This window comes from Streptopelia decaocto, assembly GCF_964273445.1.
Source record: "Streptopelia decaocto genome assembly, chromosome: 19".
In the NCBI taxonomy this organism is placed as follows: Eukaryota; Metazoa; Chordata; class Aves; order Columbiformes; family Columbidae; genus Streptopelia; species Streptopelia decaocto.
The window spans coordinates 3696649-3711962 of record NC_138674.1 but is presented as its reverse complement, the minus strand read 5'-3'; the positions used below and the strand labels follow the sequence as shown (position 1 = coordinate 3711962).

General features: G+C 47.6%; 2 protein-coding genes across 4 annotated transcripts; one reads left to right on the top strand and one right to left on the bottom strand.

Annotated features, from left to right (window-relative positions):
* The first annotated feature begins 4813 nt into the window (after nt 1-4813).
* ADORA3 (adenosine A3 receptor) lies at nt 4814-9768 on the top strand. The gene is made up of 3 exons (XM_082069434.1): nt 4814-5969; nt 6050-6676; nt 7539-9768. Exons 2-3 carry the CDS (start codon nt 6318-6320, stop codon nt 8155-8157), a joined length of 978 nt encoding a protein of 325 aa, XP_081925560.1. The 5' UTR covers nt 4814-5969; nt 6050-6317; the 3' UTR covers nt 8158-9768.
* Nucleotides 6528-15098, bottom strand: LOC309448161 (uncharacterized protein). 3 transcript variants are annotated; one of them, XR_014185732.1, is made up of 8 exons: nt 14959-15098; nt 14213-14275; nt 13760-13877; nt 13360-13448; nt 12649-12728; nt 11910-12079; nt 9785-10019; nt 6528-6665 (listed from the first exon to the last, which is right to left on the bottom strand). XR_014185732.1 is itself a non-coding variant. In XM_082069436.1 (6 exons), exons 2-6 carry the CDS (start codon nt 14241-14243, stop codon nt 12020-12022), a joined length of 378 nt encoding a protein of 125 aa, XP_081925562.1. In that variant the 5' UTR covers nt 14244-14275; nt 14959-15098; the 3' UTR covers nt 11519-12019. The 3 variants fall into 3 exon arrangements, 2 of the variants coding, with proteins under 2 accessions (XP_081925562.1, XP_081925563.1); XM_082069436.1 differs by lacking the exons at nt 6528-6665; nt 9785-10019 and having other exon boundaries at nt 11519-12079; XM_082069437.1 differs by lacking the exons at nt 6528-6665; nt 9785-10019; nt 14959-15098 and adding an exon at nt 14456-14926 and having other exon boundaries at nt 11519-12079.
* Between the last annotated feature and the right edge of the window lie 216 nt (nt 15099-15314).

The following is a 15314-nucleotide window of genomic DNA, read 5'->3' as shown; positions in this document are numbered from 1 at the left end:
CTGTAATGAAGAGCGAGGAGGGAAGTTCTGCGCTGGGTGCTTGGCAGGATCTTGTGTTTGCTGCCACCTGCCAGGTGCCTGATAACGGCCACGCAGAAAAGCTTTTAAAAGGAAATGGAGAGGTAATTTCCTCTCAGGTTACACGGGAGGTGAGTGCTCAAAACCGTGATTGCTTGATGGCTGAGGTCTCTCCATTGCTGTGCAACAGGTTGGAGAAGGACCTCTGGGATTGAAACACTTCAAAAAGCTGCATTTCCCCAGTGTTGCAAAGCCACTTGAAAGAGGAAAGAAAAACATCTCAGTCCTGTTTGTTCTGCAAAATGAAGGTGGGTGCAGATGAAGATGGGGAAATTCTGATTTACAGGAGACTGGGCAGGCCACTGCTGCGTGGTGCCAAGTCAACTGGTGTTAACGGGGAAGGGAGAGGGTGGCCCGGACCTTGGAAGGGTTCTGGCTCCATGAGCAGGGAGAGCAGGATAATGTGGAATCATGGCTCCCATGGGCTGGGAAAGGTCATTGCCACGCGGGCAAGCGGATTTGCCATCAAACGTGGTCCCGTGCCCATCGCTCTGCCCAACTGTGCCGTCACCCATTCCATAGCCACGCCCAAAGAAAACCATTAAAAACTCCAGTTATAATGCAACTCATTTTGAAATGCACCAAGATATCATTTCCCGAGACCAAGTGTTCCTGCCCTGCTTGTACTCCAGGCAGTTCCAGGGCTGACACGCGGGAGCCATCACGGAGCTGCAGCCGCTGTCCCTGCTCTCTGGTGGCCAAACCCACCGAGCCGTACTGGTCTGACAGCCGTACTGGTCTGACAGCCGTACTGGTCCGACAGCCGTACTGGTCCGACAGCCGTACTGGTCCGACAGCCGTACTGGTCTGACAGCCGTACTGGTCTGACAGCCGTACTGGTCTGACAGCCCAGGCTCCCTCCTACACGGGTCCTGTGCTCCCCAACGAGCTGAGCAAGAAGAGCAAACAGACACACTCATTCCCAGGTTTCGGGAGGTTTAAAATCCAAAGCGACATAATCCAGCCGAGCAGAACCGCACAGGGAGCTCAAGTATCGCACCCGTTCTTGCTGTTTCTAGTCTGGGTTTCAGATCTGGCGCAGGGCACGGAAGGGAAGGGATGATGTTCCTGTACATGGAGCTGCTGCCAGGGAGATTTATCAGCCTCCGGGACTTAAAAGGAGCAAAGCTCTTCCCACAGCGGTACATTGATGCCTCAAAGAGACAAAGTGGAGCTGGGGATGGGGCACACAGGTACCATGTGAGCGTCAGATCCGGGGGTCTGGCTGGGACCCCGATCCCCAAGCAGGGTTTTTGGGTATGTCTGCAAGGAGGCTGCTTTTTTCCCCCTGCAACTATTTTACAGCCCTGCCAGAACAAAGGCGGCTGTCGCTGTTGTTGACTCACGATAAGGTCATTGTTGTGGGATTTTTTTATTTTTCTGCATCTGTGTGTCACTTAGAAATATTATTTTTTCTAGAAAATCCGTTCTCCTCCCCTCCGCCCCCAATGTGCAAGGGGAATCTGCGCTCAAAGCCGCAGCTGAGATTGCAGATAGACCGTTCCCTTCCTGATCCTTATCTCACCAGGATGTAGGAGGATCCCTGGGGAATAGCTGGAAGCCTTTCACTGGAGCCATCCAAGAAACCCAGCAAGCTGACTACAGCCTTTAAATGGCAAATCCATCAAGTGCTTGGGGACCAGGATCCAAAACGCTGTTTGATCCCATCAAACTATGACACCCCCAGATTCTGGCCCCAGCGCTGAGCCCAACCTGCCCGGGCTCCTCCTCGAGCCTCCTTCTCTGCAGAGCAATGCGGGCATCGCCACCTCAGCTAAACAACACAAGCTAAAAATACACCTTGGAATCCTAATCTAAACCAAAGCCTTACGTTGCTGGCTCACACACTTACTCCAGCTGCGACCTGCTCACAGGCCGGTGGTTTTGTGTTCTCGTGGGCTGGGGGTGCTCAAGGGGTGGCCCCAGCTCTGAAAACCCAGCCCAAGGCTGCACCCCACCCTGGGCAGGCAGGAGAGGGGACCTGCTGGGTACAACTTCAGCATCATCCTCCCGCTTGTCCAGGGCGGGCGGCTGAGATGTCCGACGGGCTCTCAGCCTTTGTTGGATGGCTGGTGCCCACCCGACACCATGGGGGAACGGAAGAATTAATCCCGGACCCCCGCGTGGCCGAGCCTGATCCTTCTTACAGTCCCTGTGCTGCTTGATCGGCCCGCACAAGGTGGCCTGCTTCAAATCACAACTGTTTTTATGAAAAACTAGCACCATATGCAGCAAAGGCATCCAAATACTCCAACCATGCTGAAGCAACTAGGAGAAGGATTATATATGATGGCAGCGTATATTTACGTGTATACACACGCACACACACACAGCGCAGCCATCAGCAGAGATAAGCGGAGGATTGTTAACACTGATATACAGAGCTCGGCAGCCTGAGCTCAGCCATATGTTCCCTAAGCCCCTGGGCAGGAGCACAGCGTGTGCTTACGGGAGAGCAATTTGGTAGAGAAGTAAAGGAGGGAGCCCGTCGGTGGGGATCTGGGCTCAGATGCCTGTGCGTAAAAAGCAAGAAGAGGAGGGCAGAGCTGGTTTCCACTCCCTGATCCCACGCTCCGGCCCCGTTTGGCTCGTCTGCGCAGGGAGTGTTTAATCACTTTACGAGCTGTCAAAACCTCCAGTGTTTCCTGATGCTGGGGCTGATGGAGGGCGGTGGGAGAGGAGCCGAGTGCCCATGGAAAGAGGATGCGGTGCCGGGATGCAGCACCCGCAGCCCCCAGGGCATCCCTGGGCTGGGGGAGAAGCGGCACAGGCTGGTTGTTTGGTGACAGAGCAGTCACAGCAGCCCAGCAACGTGGTTCTTTCATATTTAGGACAGGAAACAGATGCTGCCTGGCGGAGGAAGCATCTGAAGAAAATAAGTGCACCTTGTGCCTTCCCCGCAGGAACCGGGTGGGAACAGGGGGTGCTGGGTGGAAACACCCCGGTTTGGCCCCAGTGCGGGCAGGTGCAGTTCAGCTGGGTTCAACAGCATCGCACTCGGCTGCCCCGGCGGGGATGGGGGCCCAAAGCGCTTTTTTTAACTTTGGGTCATTTATTTCTCCATAGCAGCACAGAGAGCCAGGGCAGTGAAACAGAGATGAGTTATGTACTTGTGGGGAAGGCGATGGTCTCCTCCTCTTGCGGTAACCGCTGCAGCAGCTCCTCGTCCGATCTGGCCCGAGGGTGATGAATTGAGATGATGAAGCATTTCTATTCCACCTACAGCCCAGGAAACGTGGGCTCGGTGCACTGCGTGGTCTGGGTACGAAGCAAAACCCCTTCCCTCTGCACAGGGGCAGGTTTCCAGTCCCGGGTCACACACCTACGCAGGCACAGACACAGGTTTACTTGAGACAGGCGTTTTTCTCAACTCATCTCCAGCCCACAGCTGCTAAAAAGCGCAGACAAAAAGAAATCTAATAGCTGGCAGGACCAGCAGCGCTGTGAGCATCTTTTAGACAGAGACAGCGTCCCCATGGGAAAGCAGCTGCCTTCTAAGAAAAAGCTACAGGAAGATCCAATGCTATTAAGTTTTATGGGCTGGTACAAACAAAACGTCTCGCAAAGGCTGCTTGTTTTCCTTCCATTCCAAAGCACCTTTTCACAAGCAGGTGCTGCTGCCCCATTGAGCCAGGTCAGGGCATTTTGAGGCCATGAAGCACCTTCCTACCCACACACTGGGCTCTGAGCCCCTGCCCAGGTCTGGTCCTCTTGATTGCATTTTGCTTTGCTCTTCTCTGTGCAACCAGAAACCTGGCAGCCAGGGTCCGGCTTCTTGTTACATCCTATAGTACCTTAAAGGCGTTTGGGGAGACATTTGTTCTGTGGACACATGCCAGAGCATTGCTTTGTAGCTCCAATAATTTGAGAAACAGTTGCCTTAAATAGAGCCTTTTGCTGCATCTCACGGTCGGTCTGAACTCTTGCAGGGGTGGTTCCCGCCCCAGCTCACCCTGCAGCTACAGAAATACTTGTTTCAGCCCAAAAGAGACGCTGGGACTTGGGCAACGTGTCCCCTGGGATGGGGAGGAAGAGCCCACGTCTTGTCAGGGCAGCAGCTGGGCCCTGGACCCACAGGAATCACTGAGAGCCCTCCCGGAGCATCGCAAGACTCTGTTAACAGAGCAAAACACCTGTGAACATCACCAGTGCTCATCTCTCCCCATTGAGCTTCCGCTGTGTTCCAAACCTCTCTCACCTTTTGCCTTGGAAATGCAAAGGAGTTTCTTTGTTGGGGTGTTAGCTAGGAAGAGGGACTCAGCCCTGCACTAGCCAGAGCTTAATTAGCTGAGCACAGATATACATACAGTTGTTGCTCCAGAACGCATGATCTGAGAAGCATGTCTGTGCCATTTTCACCCCACTTCATGTTGCTCCTGCGCTGTTTCAGTTGCTGTCCCCAGCCTGGACAGACTGATGGCAGGACACAGGTCACTCCCAGCCGCACTAGAAATAACCGACTCTGACTTCTGGAGAAGGATGCGGGTCCTCAGAATGAAAGCGCGTGTTTCCTTGAACTTCTGTATTTTGAAGGCACAGACAACAGGGCATTCAGACAACAGAGCATTCAGCCCTATTAAAGCCCCAGAACTCAGCTTTCCGTAGCTGCCTCTGCGAGACGCGTCCGGCTGCAGCCGCGGGAGGAGGGGACAGGGGAGGGAAACTGGCACCGAGGGCGACGCACGGCGAGCGCAGGAAACCCAGAACACTCCTGCCCAAGCGTGGCTGGCAGCCAGGGGGTCACAGACACTTCCCATGTCTGCTCGAAGCTGCTCCTTCCCAGGTAGTTCTTGCAGAAGTAACTCATGCGGCTTACAAAAGCCGAGCCTACGTCCCAGCTGTGACCTTGCACGTGCCTCTCCTGGGGTTTATCTCCTGCACCCACAGATATCCTGTGTCAGATTCTGTTAGAAAAGCAGCACAGCCAAGTTCACTTGCAGACCAGGACTGTCTGCAGACAGCTCGGCCTTTTCCCGGCAGTAATTCTACCAAAATGCCCTCTGGTCAGGGAACAAGAAGCACTTACATTGATTTCAAGGAAGTGGAATTCGTCCAACCCTTTTGACAGAAGAAATAAAGAAGTCTCATTTATTTCTGGCTATGTCTCCTCCCAGGGCTGATTTCACTTCCCCATCCTCGTTTTTGCCAGAAACTTGGGTGGAAGAGGCGGAAGACTCAGTGTCCTGGAAACCGAATATTACCCATATTTGCTTAAGGCTTCATTACACTAATAAGACACCATCCACCCAATTGTTCGCTTGCAATTTGCTCATTCCTGGAGCATTTGTATTTATCCAAGAGCCAGGTTACCCTGCGACTCGCAGGCTGACACGAGCTCACATGTTGGCATCTCTTCTCGATTTCATCTAAAACAGGAGCAGCTCCTTCACTGCAGACCCACGTACGTCAAGGAATGAGGCAGCGGGCTCACCTGCACAGGTGGATCACGGCCGTTGCATCCCCTCTCCCCTATTTCCCACTTCTCACACCTTTCCTTGCTTTCTCAGTTTTCTATAAACAAAGTACAGGACAGTATCCCGCTCTCTGAACATGACTTTGTTGATCTTCATGCTGATTTCTGGTGGGAATGAGGGCTTTTGTTGAAAACATTACCTGAAGTCTGAGCGTTCTTGTCAGACTGAGAAAGGTCCAAGAAAAGAGCATTTTTCAGCCACATCAGGGCCTTACCTGAAATGGTGTACCCTGAATTAAATCTAGGGTTGGAATGTAACAAAACACCCCTGTAACACCCCCTGAACTGCCTCATTTCCTATAGTGACTGCAGAGTGATTATCTAGATTGATAAGTGTCAACTCTGCTCACAGTTCTCTGACTTGTGAAATTGTGAGTTGGAAGAGGAAGCAGCTAAAGTATTTCTGTAGAAGTTGCTGGTAATAAGGCTTGTGGAAGCTTTTGCTTTTTTTATTTTTCTCCTTCAAAACAGATTTCAAAAGTATTTTTGTGATCCCAGGGTGCTGAAGGGATGCTGTGAGCTTCAGGTGTGCCCAGAGCGGGGAACGTTTCCTGGATGTTAAGGTATTTGCAGCTCCGTGGAAACATAACAGCAGATTTGCTGCCCGAGTGCTGAGGATGTGAAATACTGGAAGAGGTTTGTACACTGGACAATTACTGGAACGACTGAGCACCAGACACTGAGGACAAATCCAACAGGAGGTCATCGATGCCCACGGTCCTTTCTGCAGCTCAAGACAGGGTGGGAGCATCTTTAGCATCTCACCATGCCAAATGAGAGCCTGGAGCTGAGCAGCCTGGATAGCCTGGATGTGATTTATATCAGTACCGAGTGCCTGATCGGTTTGTTCGCCACTTTGGGTAACATCCTGGTCATCTGGGTGGTGAAGCTGAACTTGACCTTTCAGAACACGACTCTGTACTTCATCGTTTCCCTGGCGCTGGCCGATATCGCGGTGGGGATCCTCGTCATCCCGCTGGCCGTCGTGGTGAGCCTGGGCATCCGCGTCCACTTCCACGCCTGCCTCTTCATGTGCTGCCTGATGGTGGTTTTCACCACCGCGTCCATCCTCTCCCTCCTGGCCATCGCCATCGACAGGTACCTGCGAGTGAAGCTGCCGACCAGGTGAGCGCTGGACCACCACGGGTCCCCCCCGCTCCTGCCAGCTTCCCCATGGGTGTCACCTCCTCTTTCCCTATTAATTTGGCTCTTTTCTAATAACTATTTTCTCTGAAAGCCCAGCCAGCCCAGACGAGCTTTCTTGAGCAGAACATTGCCATTGCTGATCACAATCTGTCCACAGGATGAGTCTGTGGTCAAGCAGCTGAATGCTGCAGATGTCTTGCTAATCGTGCAGGGCACCAGGGGTACTATGAATTTCTTTGGGTTTCTGAGGGCTAATCTCTTAAATAAAATTCCTTTTAGCAGCTGCTGAAAATACAAAAGTAACAGACTTAAGGGCTAACTTCAGCACTCATTCACTTTTTATATTTGAATGGCAAAATACAAAAGGTCGAAATGCAAAGCATCACCTCAAGCGTGAAAGAAGTCATATATTTTATGGGGAAAGAACCCATAAAATTAAGGAATGGAAGAACAGTTTCATCCCACAAACAGCATAAACTAAATGTAAAGAGTAAGTTACACCCAAGCTGACAAATAAGATGGGACTGCTAATAGTAGAAAAGCAATTTCTAGGCAAGAGGAGCACTGAGATCACAACGAAACAAGAAATGAAATAGCTGGAAACATACAATTATAGAGAGGGGAAGTTAAGTACAGTTTATCTCATGGGTGCTGCAAAGTAACTGTTACAAATGAAGAGTTCAGGTTTGTCTCAAAATAAAATTTGGTTCCCCCCGAAAAGAATTTAATGCTCCATTTTGTGACAATGAACCTGTAGTATTTGAACATGCAAGTTCTGGAAACCATCCTTAACTATTTCAACACCTCTGTTTAACACAACCTGGGTTTTCTTCCTCAACAGATATAAAATAATCACTACGGAGAGAAGAGTTTGGTGGGCACTGGGTTTGTGCTGGTCTGTGTCCCTGCTGCTGGGATTAATCCCCATGTTTGGATGGAACAAGACGGAACCAAGAAACTCCGATTTTCTCAGGTGTCGATTCACCTCTGTGATGAGGATGGATTACATGGTGTATTTCGGCTTCTTCATCTGGACCCTTGTCCCTCTGGTCATCATGTGTGCTCTGTACATCCAAATCTTTTACATCATCCGCACAAAGCTAAGTCAAGGTACAGCCAATGTGAGAGGGGCAGGAGGTTTTTATGGACAGGAGTTCAAGACGGCCAAATCTCTGGCTCTTGTTCTCTTCCTCTTTGCAATATCCTGGTTGCCTCTCTGCATTCTAAACTGCATTTCTTATTTTTATCCCAAGTGTCAGATCCCCAGCTATTTGATGTACTTGGCAATCCTGTTATCCCATGTCAATTCTGTCATGAACCCCATTGTCTATGCTTGCAAGATAAAGAAGTTTAAAAACACATACCTTTTAATTTTAAGGACCTACATCCTGTGCAAAAAAACAGATCCAGTTCTTACAGAGCAAACAAACCAAGTCACCATTAAAGAGCAATTGTGTTGACCTGCCAGTATACATCAAACCATTGATAAACCGCTTTGCTTTGTTAAGAAACTCATGGGAAAAATGTGTTTTCTGTTTTATCTACTGCTCTTACACAAACTGTTTTCTGATAAGGGCAACCTCCTTTTACTTAATCTGATGCACATTTGACATTAAGCCCAAGAGAACCATTTATGACCTTCTGCACTATCGTACCCCAGAGAATTCTGCTTGGCGGTTGCTGTGCCAAGCCCAGATCTTCCAGGCAAAGTGTCTGCACTTCATAGGACCCTCCAGTTGTTATTTATTGGCTTCAGTGTTTTAACCAGCGACCCAAAGCATGATTATCAAGGCAGATTTTTGCTCCTAGTTCCCCAGCTTGGATGCAGCTGCTAAAAACCAGCGCCTGTTCATTTCTAGTTTTAACTCAAGACTAACAAGTCTTTTTGCTGTAATTCTGATTTCCCTTTTTGCCCAGCTATAGGCCCTTTGTTCACACACAGCTCCTCCAAGGACAGAACCAACCATAACCATCAAGGATGCATTTTCCTGATTTGTTACTAAAACCCCATCAATTTAGGGGATTCTTCCTGCACAGCCTATTCCCATGCTTGATTCTCCCTACAATCACAAACTGTTTTTCTAACACTTGATTTAAATGTAATTTGCTGCAAGTCCCCCCTGTAAACCCGAAGAACAGTTGCACTTTTTGTAGCAACCTGTTACAGATCTGCAGACAACTCCAAAGGTTTATGTAAATACGTGTCTATAGATGTCTTTGTTTTAAATAGTTTCAAAATATAAAAGACATACTTAGAAATTTTGTCCAGTTTTGCTTGGGGTTGTGTCGTTTAGACTAAATTTGAGTCTTGTCACCTCATGCTGCAATCAGCTCTGTCACATTTTCATGAATAATAATAAATATTAAATTGATTTTATATTAATACAGCCTGCTCTTCTCCCATGACAATAAAAACAAAAGCAGCCTGCATGAAATCTCCATGTTTTAGTCGGTGTCCTGACTAGGACATTGCAGTAAATACGACACCACAATTTGCGCAGCCTGTTTTTAGGGGACACAGGTCAAGCTGTAAATAGGTCATTAAAGGCCAGACTCTTCTTTTCCTCCAGCTTTAAATAATAAAAGTGGTCTACAACAAGCAGAAAAGGGAATGCATCATTCTGTTATTTATGTCAGAAAGTGTTAGCAGCGGCTCCTTTAGCTGAGATCAGACATCTCGATTTATTATCTGATGTAACCCTTCCCACAGGCCAAAGCTCTGCCCTGTTACTCAGTTTAACTCCAAAGGCCAGCAGAGGAAGCAATTGCATAAGTACATCAGAATTTTGCTACATTATCTCTCATCACTAGATAGACCTGATTGCTTTCAGCAGAAAAAGAGGTTCCCGCCTAAAGAGCAGAAAATTCTTCCTCAGAATGATGCACAGCAAACTTTTTGCCTATGTATATTTGAAAAATTAAGAAAAGAGGGAGCAGTGCTGCACCAAACTCCTGACAAACTCTGAGAGAACAAGGCGTTAATGTATGGAGAAAGAACAGAAACAGAGAAGACTGAGAGCAGGGAAGGATGTTCTGCAACACAACTGCAAAGGAGATCGACCCTGCTCAGCCCCCTGCTCAGCTCACCTGAAGCAGGATGCGATGAAACGAGATGTGCAGCAGGACCATCAGAGACCCAGAGTAGCAGCTGTTCTGCTGGGAGAGAAGGTTCATCAGCCGCCTCTGCCCATGGTGGTGCTGGCTGGAAATCCTTCCTGCAGGTCTAGGGCATCCTTCCCGCAGCTCCACGACCTCCTTCCCGCAGCTCCACGACCTCCTTCCCGCAGCTCCAGGTTCCTGGTTCTCGCTTCCAGCAGCTACTCTGGAAATAGTATAGACAGAGATCAAACAGATCAAACGATGCATCGACTCGATATGATAGATGGATGAAGGCACGTACCAGCAGAGCACATGGAGACAAACATCATCCAGGGACAGCGAAGGATTTAGCAGGCTCTTGCAAGATCTGACTCGCTGCTGGCTGAGGGAAACGCAGCCCAACAGTCACATCAACATCATCACTGTAGCTCTAATAATCCATCCTTTGAACTTTGCGACCGGACGATCAGTTCCAAAATGCCAGGGAATATCACAGGCCACTGCTGTCCGTGCATCCTTCAAAGCACCGTTTAACCCACGAGTCGCTTCCACCCACCCTCCTGGAGCTGGACAACTTGTACTGCACTTTCCCATACGCGCGCACTTTGCCTTGCAAATTCCCACTGTCAAATTGTCTTTATGGAGCTCACAAGCACAAGCACCTCTAGCGGAAACCTGCTGAGATAGTGAAAATGGGATTAGCTAGCACAGTTGTCCCAAGTGCCTTTATCTGCCTATAAAACAAAGAGCTGGCTGATGGCTGCCATTAAAAGCTGTGTGGTTGCCTTTTCTTGCACTTCTGACACAGGATCCAACAGTACCTGACACAGGAAAGCAGTATTCTTGGTGGCAGGGAGAGGTAACATTTGTGCAAGCAGACCTTCTTATTTCTCAGTTGCTGTCAGGCAGCAGGCTAACATTGTTATTAATTTTAAACAAAAAAATAATTGTGAACCGATGACAATCATCCCCCACGAACCTCTCAGCAGCTGCGCATTCTGAGGAGTAATGTGACATTTTCTCAAATAGCTCTTGAAGAAACTGCCACGACTGAGAGAAGGTAGAGCAAAATGAAAACAAGTTCCACTCCTGATGCCGTAAAACAGTCAGCAGCCTCACCCACAGCACGTCTCGGGTCAGATTTCAGAACAGAACTATTGTTCTGCACCTGCTTTTCAGTGGTCCCCTGGACTCCCAGCAGCTTCTGCAGCCAGGAAGGCAGGCCAGCCCTGCAGAGGTGGAGCCACCGCTCGGCATTAACGCCAGGGCTAAGCTGAGCTCAAATCCTCTGCCCAACTGTGGCTTGGTGCTGCCATCAGACGGCACATCCAGCCTCAGGAAGCCTCCAAGGTGTCAGACTTGCTGCCTTCAGCTGCACCGAGAGATTCCTCTAGAGGGGTGTTCACAACAGTGTGCATGGAACCACGTGCGTTTTCAGAAAAGAGAAATACCTGCCAGAATCTGACGCTTCTGGAGACCAGAAACGAGGAGGCAGGAAACTTGGCTCCTATTCAGCCTCGCAGGAGACGCGTTGTACGACAGATGGACACCACTGTCCTTCCTCGGACAGCCAACCTCCCACCCTGGGTACAGGAATAGGCAGAGAAGCTTCTCCGTGGCTACTAAGTTGTATCTTACTCCCCACTTTATGAAGAGGGGATGATTTTTTCACTTTTTACAACATATTTAGAACACTATGAGTAATAAGACATGAGTGAACACTTCCAGAACTGTCACACGGTGATTGTGCATTTTTTATGTGACCCAATCAGGAAGCAGACATTTGCATACAGAGTTTTCATTATCATGACTTCAATACGCAGAAAATAACGAATCAGAGCACTTGAAAATCAAAAAAAAAAAGGAAACATAAGGGCATAGACATGAATAGACACAGAGTAATATTTCTATTTTTCAATTTTTTTTCGGTAGTTCAAAGCAATAGCAAATGCACAAATGGAAACTTTACACATTTGCAGCAAGAACTCACTGAGATTTCTCCAGATGAAGAAATAAGGTATAAAAAAGAATTTGTCCACAACTGTTGGCAAGCAGTTGGAATAGGAGACATTACTTTCCTCTTGTAACTATAAAATGAGCTGATGTTACATACGCAGCACTGGCGTTTCCCAGAGCACTACAGGCTGATAGTTGACATAATATTCTGGTAGCATTTAATGTGCAGAAAGCACAAGGATTTTCATCTCCCTAGAAGCTTCATCGTCACACAGCCACCGGCGTCCGACTCCGCTGGAAGACCAAAGTGGTGTAGGTGACCTCATTCTGGGGATGTGAAAGAAGCCGCAAACATTAGAGAGTTTGCAAACGCTGCATTTCAGCACAGATTTCCTGGTTTTAATTTGTGCTCAATGCTACACACCATAAGCCGTCACAGTCTGTCCCTCCGTAAATGCTGTGCTGGAGCAGAGCAGTTGTTAGTCTAGCTCAGGAGCCTGGGTCAAGTCGGCATTGGGGGCTTCCAAAGAACCAATATCAGTAAGGAGAACTGCAGAAATGTTTGTCCTTCGAAAAGATTTTCCCCTAACCTGCCTAATTAGTGGTTTAATTTAGCCCCAGAAGCCTTGAAATACATGGGGAGGGTGGCATTTGAGCCCTGGGATAACAGAGGAGGAATATTTGTCCTGCTACTGTCCAGGTAACTCCCTGCAACTACAAACACAGGTTGAACCTTCGGTGCACAAAATAAAGCTCTTCTGCTTAGAACTGTCAGCTAATGCTTGAGTCTTGCAAGAGCAAACCTCTCTTCTCCCCTGCTTCCAAATTAATATTTACCATTCTATTGACCTGAAGACTCTGTATAAAGTGTTAGAAATAATAGCTGTGACCTTTACCTGGGTGTTCTTCTCAGATTCCTCAGTCACTGTCTGGGTGGGAAGTTCCTCTTGTAAGCTTTGGTGGGGTCTCCTGCACTCTGGGAAGGAGAGGGATACCAGTTTCAGCTGTCTGCTCCGCGTTTGGAGCCAGCCAAGCACCACAGGTGCAAGAGCGGGGTGACAAAGTGGCATCAGAGTGTGCACGGCTTAGACATTGGTTGTAAAACCTGTCTCAGGCCTCCACGGCCAAGTGAGCAGCCCATAGAAAGTCCTGAGCTGGAAGGGACCCACAAGGATCATCAAGCCCAAGTCCATGCCCTGCTGTGGAAGCAGCTAGGATGAAAGCAACTGATGAATTTAGTGAGAACTGTGCGGCCAGTGTTAGGATGGACAAAAAAATAAACCAACCAGAACACAACCAACAATCCCCAAAACTTATCAGCGCTGAAGTTAATTCTTCCGTGAAAACAGCCCCTGGAATGACTCATGAGCAGTTACTGCCAGGTATGACATGCAATATGTTAAGTATTCAAGGAGATATAATTCAAACCTCTTTCAAAGTAACCTCTGCAGAAGTCAGTTTGAAACCTCAGTGCTGTCAGATGCAGCCCAAAGAGCACAGAAACTGAGCAGCATTCACGTTAAGGCGTGCAGGGCGGCGTGAAACGCTTCTCTGCGGCCAGGGCTGGATCACGGTGCAGCCGTGACTCCCTCTACTGTGCCACTTACTTTTTCTGCAGAGGTGGATGATGGCGAAAGCCAGAACAGCCGACAGGATGCCAGAAATAAAGGCGAGCGACATGTACAGGATTTCATGGCTGTCGATACACAGAAAGTAGCATCAGAATACCCAGTTTAACAGTGGTGTTGAAGAATCAGTAGTGCTCAAATTCACCAAACTATATGAAATGAAACACATAATTTATTCCAAGCCTCATGAGATTAAAAGGTGTATGTCTGCATTAAGCATCACTATGAATTAAATATCTAGTGCACAGATGAGGAAATTCTAGCAACCTTCCAAAACCCCAAGGCACAAGACGTGTTACATGTAACTCCTCGGCTAGAGGCACCTGCAGTTTCAGGAAACTCTGCATTTGAAGTTAAGAAATAAAGGAGGAACATTTACTTATCAATCCAACATTTGAATTCCGGAGGTTTCACGTCAGACACAGTGGTAGATACCATGGTACGTACAGTGGTCTGTACAGTGACAGTAGTGGAAATGGGTTCTGGTTTAAATGGAACTGAATAGGAAAAAAATAAATCAAAAACTGGTTTAAAACTGTATTAATTTCCCCAGTTATATTAGAAGCAACAAGAACTACAAAGAGGCACATGTTCAAGTATGACTGTAAGTACAACATTTCTCTATCAAAAGGCTGAAAGGGGAAACAGCACACAGGTTATTCCCGTCCCACAGCACCCTTGGCAGTCACACAGCTCTGCCCCAAGCACATATTAATAATAACATTATTAATAATACACCTCCCGCTGAGCGACCCCCACAGCAGCGCTTTGTCAGAACAACATCAGCTTCACCAAGAATATGACATCCTGGAAAATTCCTTGAAGAAAATACCTGCAGCTTTTTTCGAACCAAAGCTTCCCATCCTCTCCAAATACTAATGAACAGCAAGAGAAGCTAGAAGAAGAAAAAGGTTATATTTATATAGATGTCTGTACACACATGCTAAAGGAAGACAAACCTATCGTCCCTTTCTAACTCACAGAATTTATTCAGTTTTTATCAGTTCCAGAAATCTTTATCAACTGGCACAAAACCACAGCAGCAAACTGGGCTGTTACTCAGCACAAACCTCACCTCCCAACGCCAGGTTCCTGTGCACACATGGGCACGTTCATTACACTGTGACAGACACGTTGCCTTCTTTCAAAAGGATGGAGTGTATTTCATATCTATAAAAGCACCCACGGTTTTATTTTTGCAGCAGCTAGAACTGAACTTTAAGAACACTTTCACCCCTCTAAGTTTTTCTTTCTCAATTCACACTTCCTTCCACTATACGATAACTTCTCAAATTTGAGGGTGGAATCTTAAAAGACAGAGAAATGTCACTCTGCTACAAAATTCCTACCCCTGGTATTTCTCACTACACCGTTTGTGAACTGCACAGTTTGAATGACATGAAAGCATTGCTGGCAACATGAAAGTCCTGTTCTCTGCTGCTGTGTGTTCTATGTGCCCACATTGCAGAAGTCACTCAATTTTGACCTCCCGGTTTCCCACACAAAGTCAAAAAGTGCACTATTTGCAATAATAGCAGTAAAATAAGTTATAAAATAAGCGATATGGCTCCGTCTTACCTCACACCATAGAGCTGCCACCCGCCTGCTGGTAGAGAACTCGAATGCCAGCAGTTTAACCACCTGCTTTGTGAAAAGTCTGTCCAAGCAGTTAAAGCTCAAGTGTCTTTCATGTGTTTGGTTACACAAATGTGGAAGTTGGGCAACTTCACTTTTATTTAAAAAAAAAACAAAACAGGAAACTATGAAAGACACCTGCATTCTCAGACTGGTGATTTTTTTTAAAATGTCAGCTGCAGTTACATTAACATTCTTCCCTCTAAAGAATATTCTATTTGATGAACTGTTGTATTGAAAACTGTAGAACACTGCTATTTAACTAACTTAATTGAAAAATAAGTATTTCTCTACTATAG